Raw genomic sequence first — 12,679 nt, forward strand, 5'->3', positions numbered from 1 at the left:
AAAGTACCCAGAATTCCCGAGAAGTTGTGGATCTTACACATCTTCGTTTCAAGGACTGATTTTGCCCCAGTACACAGGGAGGCCTCCTGAAGATAATGCCACACAGGAAAGTTTGAGGTGAAGAGGGTTAAACCATCTCCTACTTCAGACCCAAAAGTCACCAGAATGCACACACATGAAAAGGAAGATGTTCCAGCCCAGCAGACACGGTAAAGGGCTCTTTAGCACAAGTGGCATACTGACCAAAGAATGCCAATTCTCTCCACCGGGGCTAGGAACGGCCATGCTGGGAACGCCTGACACCCCCAGGTGTTTATGACAGGGTGCCCCAGGGACCATTTGTTGTTGTTTTCTACGAGAAACCTTGTAAATCTGGGGAATTCCACGGAGGAGGCTTCACAGACAGCTGTGGCCTGTTATCAGCAGGCTTTCTCTATGTGATCTTCTATACCTGGCTTGGCGCTCGCAATTGTCAGTGCTAAGTACCCATAGAGTGTGGTGTGGTGCCTGTCTCCGATACACCTTGCCTCAGCGTGCAGAGTTAAAGCTGCAGAGATGAGGAATATCCAACCTTCCTTTAGCTGTGGAGGGGACCGTGGTTCCAGCAAGCATGCGTTTGCCCTCACTCAGCTCCATTGCAAAGGACGGGCATTGTGTTTTATCTGTAATTCATTCAGGTCTATAAAGACTTTAGTATTCAAACTAGCCCATGGTACAGACGCTATTGTTACTAGCTGTAAGGTCTTCCTAGATTGACAAACAGTGTGCACACATGAAAATTTACAAATATAAATTGTTTGACCCAAGACTTAATTTCAGCCAGACAGTTGGTGGTATAAAGGTGATGATGTCTGACTATTTCTTACACTGGATGAAAAGTGGTTTCTACTGAGGGAGACCAGGCCTGCAGACTAGCAAGCACAGGTTGCCAACACAAAAATCTCTTTTGCGACTATGAGGCCTGTCTTGGGGAGTGAGCGACATCTGCACCAGCACTGGGTACAAATGACTTCTGGGGACAGAGGCAGAAGAAAAAGGCAACATGTTTTCTATTTTGATGGTGGGTACAAGGCGTGTTGTTTCAGATCTCAGATGCCCCACTTTTTTTCTTGTTCACCCAATGGAGATAATAATACTTGACCTACTTCAGGGTTGTTTTGAATATAAAAGAAAAATCAATGCATACTGAACACCAAGTAAAAAAAATAACACCCCATATAACATAAGCCACTCGGATGCACTGTCCTTGGCCCTGACATCCGTGTCTGGACACAGAGGAGCTGCTTGCTAGCGTGTTTTCTGGGGCATGTGTGCAACTGTTCCCTGATGCTATCAGAGTGCTCTTGCACGGAAAGGAGACATGAAAGGATTTTGTAAATTGGGGTATTTGATTTTTCCCCTTGGCCCCAATGCTGTTAGCCGTCTTGCAAAGTGAGAAAGAAAGGAAGAGCCTAAGTGCTCTCAGAGGCCTTTCATCTGTAACAGATGGTACGTCTCACCTGCTGTGATGATCTCCTTCACCATGCTTGCAACGGGTGACAAGCAGCCACCCTCAGGATCAGGAGCATGCCCTCCGATTAAAACAGAAGGTGGGAGTGGGCTGGCAAGGGGTAAAGCAATGGAATGGAGGTTTGGTGTGTCTAAGCACAGATCTGTAACCTTCTGATACCAAGAGTTTTGCTCGGTGCCTTCCACGGTACCTTTGTGTGCATTATCTATCCTTAAAGGCCTCGAGTATCCCAGCCTTCTGTGAAAACAATTGCAGGATGGGATGGACAACTGATGAGGCAGCTTTCAGTATACACATCTCCATGCCACTGAGGCTTTAAACAGTAATAACATCATTCCTTAGGTGCACCTGAGACATGAATAAAACCCTAGTTTCCAGAAAAATCTACCTACCATTTCTCTCTTCAGGTCAGTCGTCTTCCCTATCCTATCAGACTCTCTGTGGCCACAGCAATTGTCTGTTTACTCTGCCTAGCAGGAGTTACCACCTCAGGCTGTCAAGCACTCGGACTGTTGTAGCATGAACTAAAATTTACACTTGATTTTGTTCTAACTAGCAAAAATGTGTATGACAATGGCCTCTGTGTTTGGGGGCTTCAGGAGCCGTGCACACAGCCTCCTTAAAATACATCCTAGGCATCTTCACGAAGGTGACGCGAGAAGGTAGGAAAAGTAAAGAAAGGAATGAGTCAAAGTTGTCTCTATCTTTAAACCGGCTTTTCATGGGTCAGCGTGAAGCTCCTCCCACAAGAGCTAGGTCAACTGATAAGAAGAGGAGGCCCACTCACAAAGGCATCCCTCTAATTCTCCCCTGGTTTTGGCTGTCTTGTGTAAATTCTGTGATGGGAAATTCTGTAACATACACTACAGAAAGCCTGGGATTTTGTCTACAGCCCCAGAGGCTGTGACGTAATGGTTGGTCCTTATCAGGAAGTGCCTGGATTCAAACCCTAAACCCTACCTTATACAAGGAACTTGCTCCTGAACACCACACCTTCATTGTTATCATGTGAATGTGAGTGTGTGTGTGTGTGTGTGTGTGTGTGTGTGTGTTTTCCTGAACAGGGTATTTCACAGGTACTGTAAGTGCTAATGAAACAGCCACTTGGTCACTGTGACTTTTCTTGGGTGCCACCCAGTGTAGGGTCAGGCATAATCACAGACTTAATGAATGCTTCTTGTAACGGCCTAAGGGATTTTAGCCTCCGTAGGACTTACTCAACGACTGCATTTTAAGGTACTGCTCTTCGCTTTAACACATCTCAGAAAACAGTGCACCATTGCCTTTGTAGGGCTGATAGGGAGAGTGTGCTATGGTTGGTTATTTTTGGAAAGGACTCCAGAATTGGCCATGAACTTTTGAGGTTGAAGCCACAGTTATTTGAAGGGTAAGAAAACAGGCTTGAACTCATCAGGTAGTTGGATGATAGAAAAACAAGAAAGATCACACGGTAAACACAGTTACGGCCCCAGCGTTCTCAGCAGTGAAACAGAGAGTAAAGGCCCTTCTTCATGCAGTCGTTACACTATGCTCTCTGCAGGTCTACAGAACACAATTAGCAGCCAAGGAGAGGGACAGTTGTAGCTCATCTCACAACACTAACTGCTACTATGTGGCCACTGCTCTCCACCAGCCTTTAACTGTCTCCTAGAATGTATAAATTGTCTACAATGATTTTGAAACACAAAGTTATTCAACCTGAAGCTGAAGACCTAGCTTAGCAGGAGAAAATTCATCTTGAACTAGTCTTTCAGGTAAAGACTGTTTCTGTTCAATCGGGGAACAGAATGAGTAGCTTTTTCTTTTTCAGGGATGGAGCCTGCACTCAAGCCCTTGTCTGTCAGGTAAGCACTGCTCCTAAGTCACACACCCAATCCTCTCTCTTCCAGTGTCAAGAAGTCTACAGCCAACAGTACTTAAAAGTTGTGATTCTTAAAGTGGAGTTCTGGGAGCAGCTGCCACAGCCTCACCTGGGACCTTGTTAGAAATGCAAATTGTTGGACCCCACCCTGGCCAGACCTACTCAAGCAGAAACTCTGGGGGTGGGACCTAGCCATCTGCATTACTAAAAAAAAAAAAAAAAAAAAAAAAAACCCTCCACACGACTACATGTGCAAGAATGTTTAAGAAGCACCAAAATTGAGGCAGTTGCACAAAAAGAAATCTCCCCAAAATGCCAAGCCTTTCCTGGTCCTTGTTTGGACCTAAACACCAACGGTCCTCACTTCTGAGCCAAGCACGCCTCCCCTCTGCTCTCCAGGAGGACCAGGCTGGGGTGGGCTGATGCTTCAGAGCATTGTCCCACAAACTCATCTCCTTCCCAGAGGGAGATGCAGGCACACAGAAAGGGGGGACACTGGGGATGCTGAAAATCTCCAAATCAATAGGTTTCACTGAAATCTGTCACTTTTAATTCTGCCCTATACGAAGCAAACCCAATATTTAGTGCTTTCAAGTACCCATTTCATAAACAACCATCAAAAGAAAATGCTGAAATTTAAAAAAAAAATCTTTTCAGGGCATTGCTTGTTGGCAGTACAGAGGGCAGCCCCGGGACCATAGACTGCCAGCCTATGTGCCCACACGCTGCGCTCCTCCCACCTCGACCTGTAACACATGAACTCATCATCTTCTAGTCACAGACACAAGCACAGGTCCAGACTGTAAGGGGAAACTGTCAAGACCCCATCTGTCCAAATGACCTAAAAGTTTTCAAATTTTATTGGGTGGTGTGAGACAGACTTATCTTTCTACTCCAAGAACTGGAGGACAGAAAATTATCACAGCCCAATATCGTTTCATGATTTTTTTCCCCACCATGAGACAAACTACCATGCAAGGAAAATGCCACTCCACTCACTAAGTTCTCACTTCAGATTGTACTTCTCATCACGACCTATTCCACCCACATCGTCATGTGCCGCAAGTGCTACAGACTGTCTCCAACATTTCAGGAGCTCAGAAGCCGTTTTTAAAGCCAAAATACAATCTAGGTTGCTCTTGTATAAGATACTTTTTTAAGGCAAAGAACAAAATAACCCAGAAATCTCTATATAGGTAGGCAGTTGCCCGACTCACCGAAAGATTGAATGCAGCTGTCAATAAGATCATCCAGGCTGGCTCCTTTGGCCAGATGTCCCAGGGACACCATCATTCGGAACTGGGTGATCTGGGCCAAGCTGGGCTGGGCAGGGAGAGGACTGTTGGTTGATTTGGCCTCTAGTCTTCCTTTGGGGCCAGCTCTGGAGCCATGGCAAGGTTTCCTGGGGGGAAAGAGAGGCTCAAGTGAGGATAGACAGAGCAGCTGGGGGTCTCGCTGGCAGCTCCAGGCTCTGAGGACAGAGAGAAGAAGAGATAGGACAGTGAGTCCCTGAAGCTGGGCTGCTGGAAGGCATACCCCTCCCACTTGGCAAAAGCACTGAACGGACTGGTTGGCTGTTAAAGAGACATCTCCTCAGCAAATGACAAGGTGAGATTCCAGGGTAGCAATAGCCTTCTCCCCATTGGTGTAAGGGCTGCTCTATGCTGCCGTCCCTCTTCCAGAAGGGGAGATGCAGAGAGAAGAAGATACCTTGGTGGCCCTTAGCTTCTAGTTGCTAGGCTACCGACCTGGGGTCTGAAGAACTGGTTCAGTTAGCATCCTTTTTGGCTAGTTTCATTCATTTAAGCAATGCCTAAGATACAGAAGGACAGGAGGACCCCCAAACTAGCTTTAAGAACCTTGAAGACGAGAGTAGGGGTGGCATTTAGATGTTTCAGCCATCTCTGCATTTCTTACAAATCTAGGTAATAAATGGTTTCACTTTTGATAACACAAGGAACCACTATGAATCATTTAGACCAGAAAACAGTATCCCATAAAGTCTTTACATTGGTCCTTAACGAAGAGAAAACGGGGAGGGATTGGCTCTGAGCTGAGCTGTCTGCTCTGGAGCTGAATGTAAAATAGCGATGTGGATCTGGAAATGGCTTAGGAGTCTGGTAGAGCTTCATCTGCCCGTCCTGAGCTTTACTGGGCATGATCTGGTTGACGCAGGTCACCCTGCAAAGGGTCTCATGCAGTATGTTCTATTTTCCTCTCTATTAAAAACACACTGAGACCCACATCTATAATCTTTGAAGGTTTAAACATGACAGGCATTTTTGCTGATAGTTCTTTTGGCATGAATTTAGTTCTCCTCTTCCTTTTGCACCCTTGGCTAATTGATAGTTTACTGTCAAAGAGAAAGGGGAAACACTCCAGAAACATAGCACAAACCTGCATTGGTTAGCCACACACTTAGTCCCTGAGTAAGATATCACAGTAGGCCAGGGGAGACCATGGTGAGATGGCTCTTGTAACTTTCTCTGTAAGTTACACGTGTCCATTGCATATTTGTTATTCTTGTATAAAGCCACATCATAGTTCCTTAAGACACAATCTCAAGTAGGAGAATCTGACCAAGACAACGAGGGCAACCATATAACTTGTAGGCAAATGTCTGTAGCATGCTGAGGGTAAAGTGGAAGGCAAAGGCATTTCTAGGGTCTGTGTGGAAAAGCTTCTTCGACAAGGTAAAAACTCACTCAGAAAAGGCCAACCAAATCCTTAGTTAAAGCAAGCAAGCAAACAAACAAACCATCCCCACCCCCACCCCTACCCCCGCCCCCACCCCCGCCCCCAGGCACACCTGGGTTGGGGAAACCAGCCCGCACATAGGCGGTACCCTGAACAGGGGCCATACCACCCAGCCAGACTCCAAGGGTCACCCTGGCCCTTTCAGTTCTGCTCCAACTTCAGAGAATCAGGTCGTGGTGTACATGGGACTCAGTTACAAACTGGGACCAATAAACCCCAGTCACCCTGATGACTGGGAACCTGCTGACCCAGGCCACTGACTCCTGAAGGATCCATCAGACTCTTGACCACCACTGATTTCTATCCAGGCCCTGAGAGAGTCAGATCAGTGCCTGAGTAAAACGAGAACCTGCAGCAGCACCGGTCTGAACGGAACAGCAGCAACAGCCTAAATGAAGTGTGCTTGCATGTGCCAAAGTCACTGCAAGGATTAGCACTGCGAATGGAGCCACAGCCTGGATGCTACCCTGTGATATGGAAACTGAGTCCTATACACACTGAGGCTGTTCACATGGCTCTCTCAGGGACTGGCACCTGGGGCCCCTCTTGCTTTTATTCATCTAGTAGGCCTTTTTTTCTTTTTCTTTTTCTTTTTTTAAAAACATGAAACTGTGCTTATCACCACACTGAAATTGATGAGTAGATTGTCAAGAGACTGAAAGGGCTTATTCAATGTATAACAAACATCAGGTGCTTCAGAAAGATGGCTGGTGAGGTAGAGGTGGCATCTCTCACTCGTTCAGCAGGTCCCTGGAATGGTCTTTAGGACCCCAGGGCTGGCTTGTCTCTCCACAGTCCTTTTGCAAACATGTACAGCTATGCAGCAGTGTCTATTTGGCTGCAGGTACACAGCAGGCTAGCAGCCAGCTTCCTTAGCACCATGCCGCACTTCCGAGCTTGGCTCCCTCCCCTACCTAGAAAAAAAGACAGGTCTACAGCCATACCACCCTGAACATGCCCGATCTCGGCAATCTCGGAAGCTAAGCAGTGCCAGTCCTGGCTGGGTACTTGACAAAAGACAACTATCTAAGCCTAGCCCAGTGAGGAGCACGAGGAGCTAGGGAGGTAAAGTGTTAAAAGCCAATGCCACTCCGTGGGTTGTAAGTTCTGTCCAGTCTCTTGACTGCTTGTCCTGGAAAAACTCTCAGACCATGTTCCCTTCTTTTCTTTCTTAAAAGAACCTTTTCTGGTTGTTTTGTGTCTGTTTGTTTTTTGAGACAGGGGTCTTACTAGGTAGCCCAGAGTGGCCTGAAACTACCAGCCTTTTGGGTGCTGGGATTGTAAACATACTCCACCACACCTGGTTGAAAATGAACAATCCTACCACGTCACCAGGATGCAACCGAAGCAATTAAAAGACGTATCTTAATTTTTTCTCCCATGGGACCAAAGCCAGGGTTGTCGCATGCCAGGCAAGCACTCCTCACTAAGTTAGATCCCTGCCCCATGTCCTCCGCCCTCTCCCCTCCCTCCACCTCTTCGTGGGATAGTTGTAGATAAGGATTTATACATTGCTTTACCATAGGAAGTTTTGAGAGTGTTTTAGCCATCTGAAGAATGAGCAACCTCTAATTCTACAAAGTCCTATTTTTAAAGGGCAGCTTCCAGTTAAACTTGTGAATTAAAGCAAACGACAACAAAATTTTGAAAGAAATCAACTAACTTCAATTTGTTTTCTCGGCCCTACTGTGGTTAGCTTCTGCAGAGCCTGCTGAGAGAAGTCTGAACTGGTTTGGGGGGGACAGAGTCTGCACAGGTATCCTCAGGGCAGAGGAAGAAACAGGAGAGTAGGACATCTCATAGTTGCTTACAATCACAGGGCTATTTCTGCTTGAGTGTACCTTCCCGTCCTGCCCCGTGCCGCCAACAATACACATTTAATTCAATGGACAGACCCAAGGCAGTGCAGCACAAAGTAAGGTAGCGAATACCCAGAGGATGATATAGCCCAGTAAGGAGTTGTAATGGGCAAAGTTACGCAGGACAGGCATGGTGAGGTCATATCTGAGTCCACGAGAATGGCGTTGTGGAAGACACAACATACTTCGCCTAACCAAGGCGAAGTGGCGTCCAGGCATTGCTGGGTTCTGGTGTTTTGAGGACAAACGCTGAATTTCTTGACACCCCCCTGCCCCCAACCCCACCCCCCACCCCAGGCCCCTTATTGCTGCCCAAGAGCTGGACTGTTCATACCTTCCGTCATCCCAAGATTCTCCCAAACATTTCTCTAGAGTACGGGGGTGGGGTGAGGGTGGGGGTGGGGAGTGTACAGTCGGAGACCACTGATTTGGAAACTTTTTCTCAAAGTGCAGCCAAGCACTGCCATTGCAGCCAAGCTTGCAGCCATTGCTGTGGGTCGCTCTTGTAAGGCCTGGAGAGCCCACAAGGTGGCGCTGCCCTAGACCCGCGCCCGCAGCAGGTGCCGGGGGCGCGGAAAGAGTGCGAGTGGGAGTTCCTGGCGGGGGGGGGGGTGCCCTGACAAAGATCACCCAAGGAGGTCTACTGTTTGGGGGCGCTGGGTAGGTAAAAGGTTTCGTTGGGCCCAGACCACTCCAGATCTATCCGGGTGACTTGTGGCCTCGCCACCCCAGCAGCCTCGGTACTGTCCTCTCGGCCTGGTGTGCTGGACTCTGAGGTTGTCTGTCTCAAGCCCATTCTCCCCCGACGTCAGTCTTGACCCAGCTCCCGGGTCCCCGATCGTGGCCTACCCCTGTAAACAACTCTCTTCCAAGAGAGGCGCCCTGGTCGTCTAATCTCTCCTCTCGCCCACTGGAGAGGACTGCAGGGGACACCGCTCAGCCATCCTTCCCCAGTAGAGGTGCAGCGCTCTCCGAGGAGCGGTAGCTACTCACCGCGGAGCCTCTCTCGCCTTGCCCAGGGTTCCCATGGCCGCGGCTCTCTGCGCCCCTGGAGCCGTCTCACCTGGAGCGGTGGGATCGGCTCGGCCGGGAGCGGCGCATCCCTCGGCCGCCGCCGGCCCTCGCAGCCCGGAGCCGGCCACTCTCGGAGCCCGGCGAGCCGACCCAGGCGCACCCGCAGGCACAAACTTTGTGCGAGCGCGCTCCCTACGCTCGCTCCCCCGCGCGCGCACACTCTCTCGCACCAACCACCTGACAGGCGCTGATGTTATCATCAGACTGGAGGAAACGTGGAGCACCCTCAGCTCTTCTTCGAATCCTGACCCCATTACTCGGTAGCGCCCCAAGGGCTTACGCCGCCCTCGCTTCTCCCTTCATCCACTCCTGTCATTCATCTCTCCCTGTCCAAGAGTTAGGTCCGGGGGTGCAGCGTGAGTTGCCCCGAAATTGACCCAACTAGAGCCTTGCAGTAGAGTTGCCTCCACCCAAGGCCACGGGTCCCCTGGGGGCTCTACTGAGACCCTTTCCCCGGACCGCAGGACTATCTTGCATCTACCAGTGGGGGTGCACAGTCGGGTCTGGGAAAGGAAGGCAGAAACCCCCTAAACTACTGTGGACTTAGTTCTCTTTGACACATTTAAAAAGAGAGGACCTAGCTGTGTGCACTGCACCCTGGAGGAGGCGAGCTGGGAGTGTGATCCATGTCAGGCTAGAGAGAGCTCTTGGAGTCTGTGGGTGTGGTAGGCCAGGGGAACCAAGTGGGAGTGGAAGGCTGGGGGAGGGGCTTTCTCGCAATGTCAGCGGGCCAGCAGACCCAGTCAAGAGGGGAGACCTACCTGCTACTTGTCTGATGTATGGGCATGGTAATAACAGCAGCTAATGCCCGTCCAGCTAATGCTGTTTCCTACATGTTACCTCGTTAGCTCGTTAAGCCACCCCTCCAAATGCAAAGAGGCCGCTGCTTAAGATTTAGAGAACACCGGCTCTCTCTCACAGCCAGAAGAGAGGTGGCCCAGACTGAGATCTGCCAGGCGCCTCTAAGTCCCTGCTGGACTGGCCTAATAACACCCTTGTTATTGCTGTCACATCCCGTGATCTTCCCAGTCACAACGTCCTGGACTTTAAGACCTCCTTCTGCTGTGTCTCGTGTATTTCCTCACGTTTATGTGCAATGCCGTCCTAGAAAAGAATTCAGGATCACTTACAAGAATTCGCAACCTACAAAAATAAGTATGAGAAACAACAGCAACAAAACAAGGCTGATAAAAATGGGGCCAGAAGTGAACAGTATTCTAAAATTATGGACCAGGGTGCACTTACACATTTGGAAAACAGAATCTGATATACATTTGCTTCGAGGGGCTCAGTCAAGTCCAAGAGGAAAGTCTACTTCAAAATTCATTTCCTTACATGTGAAAGACCACCCCTCCCCACAAGAAAAAGAAAAGAAAAAAGAAAAAAAAATGTTTAAAAGATCTGCAATTCTTGCCGCAGAGCCCGGGAGGAAGTTTCTCCTGAGGATGCTCCTGGGCATTAGTGATAGCACATCCGGGTCATGCAGGATGAGGCAGAACACATACAGGCAAATGTGCAGATGGAGACAGTGTGCGTGATGGTGTGTGTCACTGAGAGCAGTCCTGGCTAAGTGAGAGTCCCCACCTCTGTCCCCCTCCCCCCGACTTTTCTCAGAATGATGGAATACGTGTGATAGGTCAAGAGAGAACTCACCTGAGACCCCCCGCGCCCCCAATGAGCTTCATCTACTCCTACCTCAGCAACCCGCCTTCCCTAAACTCCTAAAAAATCAGGTCAGCTCCGTTTCCCTCTTTATCTCCTGTCCTGTGCACAGTCTCCTGTGCATACGAAGCACCTCCACTTGGATAGCAAATGTCTCCTTCTTCATACTTCATCTTGTCCCTTTCCCGGCTGCTTCCACCTTTCTGACTGGGCATAGCCCATGTCTCTGTGGCAGTCAGGATCCATTCAATCTTTCTTCCTTGTCTCAATCAGGTCCTTGGTGAAGGTCCACAGACTTTTACTCAGATGCGGGACATGGTGTGTGACTCCTTCGCAGCCACATTTTTGGATAAGTTTTTTCCGGAGGAAATGTTTTTACTTTCATTGGCTTCTCAATGTGATCCATGCTTAATTTTTCTTTCATGGCTTCAACAAGACCCACAGGGTTTTGACGATTATTTACACTTGGCATCTAATAGAGTCACATTTCCCTCTGTTACTGTCTTTTATTGTCACTTCCTTTCTGTCTCCAAAAACTGGTGTGTGTTCCCACCATCCCTCACCTGGACATATGTGAGAGATTGGCCTTTCTAATTTTGAGATCTTTTATCTCTGATTTTTTTCCCCCCACATCATGGCATGGTTGCATTACTGTGTTCTTTCTCTGCTCCCAAACTTTAGGAATCTCCCATTACCTAGAAAATGAGAGTTAGACACCATAACATTGTGTAATCCCATGGCTGGACCCTCCTGTCTGGGTGGCCTCCAGCCATAGCCTGGGTACCTGACTCTTACATTATACTTTCATCACTCCTGGTGACTGCTTTTTGTTGTGCCCTTTGCTTGTGTGCTTGTTTCTGCCTCCCATCTTGCTTGGTAACCACACAGAGGTGGAGTTATACCCAGCCTATCTAGAATACCAGGTCACCCTAGAGGGCAGACATGGGTACAGGGTATACACACTCCTTCAGACCTGACCTGATGACTGGCTATGCTTGGGGAATCTACATGACATTGCCTAAGACTTAATCACCCTTTAAAGATGTAATTACCTGATGCCTCCCTAGTGTCATACGCTGCTCTTGTTACTGAGAGTCTTGGAGAGAACAAGACAGGCAAGGTCCTTGCGTTCATGAGCTCACATGTCTAGTACATGGACAGTAACCAAGTCAGCAAGTCAATGGATATATAACTATGCTGTGACTGTAAAAACTTTCCTGTCCAGAGATTGCCATTTCAGTGCTAGGACACCTCTATTCTCACGGTGACATATTGAAGTGTCCCAGATGAACCCCTCAAATGGTCCTGTGTCCTAGTCAAGAGCTCCCGTGTCTGTAAGACAAAGCCAGTGCCCATATGGCACTGGGCTTCAGAGGAGAGTGAATAGATAGAGGGTGGAGTGGGGACAGATTATGGCATGGTTACTGTCCCTGGGGCAAGGGTGCTTGGCCTCATCATTTGTGTGATTGTGGCTGGTTGTTCCATAGTTTTGCTTGTTTGTTTGCATGTATGTCTATGTATCATGTGCATGCCTGATATCCTCAGAAGTCAGAAGATGGTGTTGGATCCCTTGGAACTGGAGTTATGAGTAGTTGTGAGCCACTATGTGGGCACTGGGAATAAAACTCAGGTCATCCACAAGAGTAGTAAAGTAAGTGCCCTTAACCATCGTGCCCTTGCTTCAGCCCCTGACCCATGGGGTTTTATTTTATTTATGGACCTCTTATTTTTTTTCATATGATATGGTTCAATCCTATTTGTTCCCCTTCCCTAACTGGTTCTAGATCTTAGTATAGCCCACCCACCTAAGTTCATGTCCTTTCTCTCTATTAAAAAAAAAAGGAAAACAAACTAAAAAGACAAAACAGAAGATGAATGAGCCACACAGAAATCATGAAGTTGATTTTGTGTTGGCCACCTACTTCTGAGCATGGGACCTGCCCTGGGATGTGGTTA

At 48.4% G+C, this 12,679-nt stretch overlaps 1 protein-coding gene across 1 annotated transcript in view; it reads right to left on the reverse strand.

The window, feature by feature from the left end:
• Rasgrp1 (RAS guanyl releasing protein 1) overlaps nucleotides 1–9,159 on the reverse strand; it is a 60,041-nt gene extending 50,882 nt beyond the window's left edge. The window contains 2 exon segments of the mRNA NM_019211.3: nucleotides 4,589–4,773; nucleotides 8,981–9,159. Of these exon segments, the coding sequence (NP_062084.2) occupies nucleotides 4,589–4,773; nucleotides 8,981–9,015 (220 nt within the window). The 5' untranslated portion in view covers nucleotides 9,016–9,159.
• Nucleotides 9,160–12,679: the final 3,520 nt, after the last annotated feature.

This window comes from Rattus norvegicus, chromosome 3 (genome assembly GCF_036323735.1).
Source record: "Rattus norvegicus strain BN/NHsdMcwi chromosome 3, GRCr8, whole genome shotgun sequence".
Classification (NCBI taxonomy): Eukaryota; Metazoa; Chordata; class Mammalia; order Rodentia; family Muridae; genus Rattus; species Rattus norvegicus.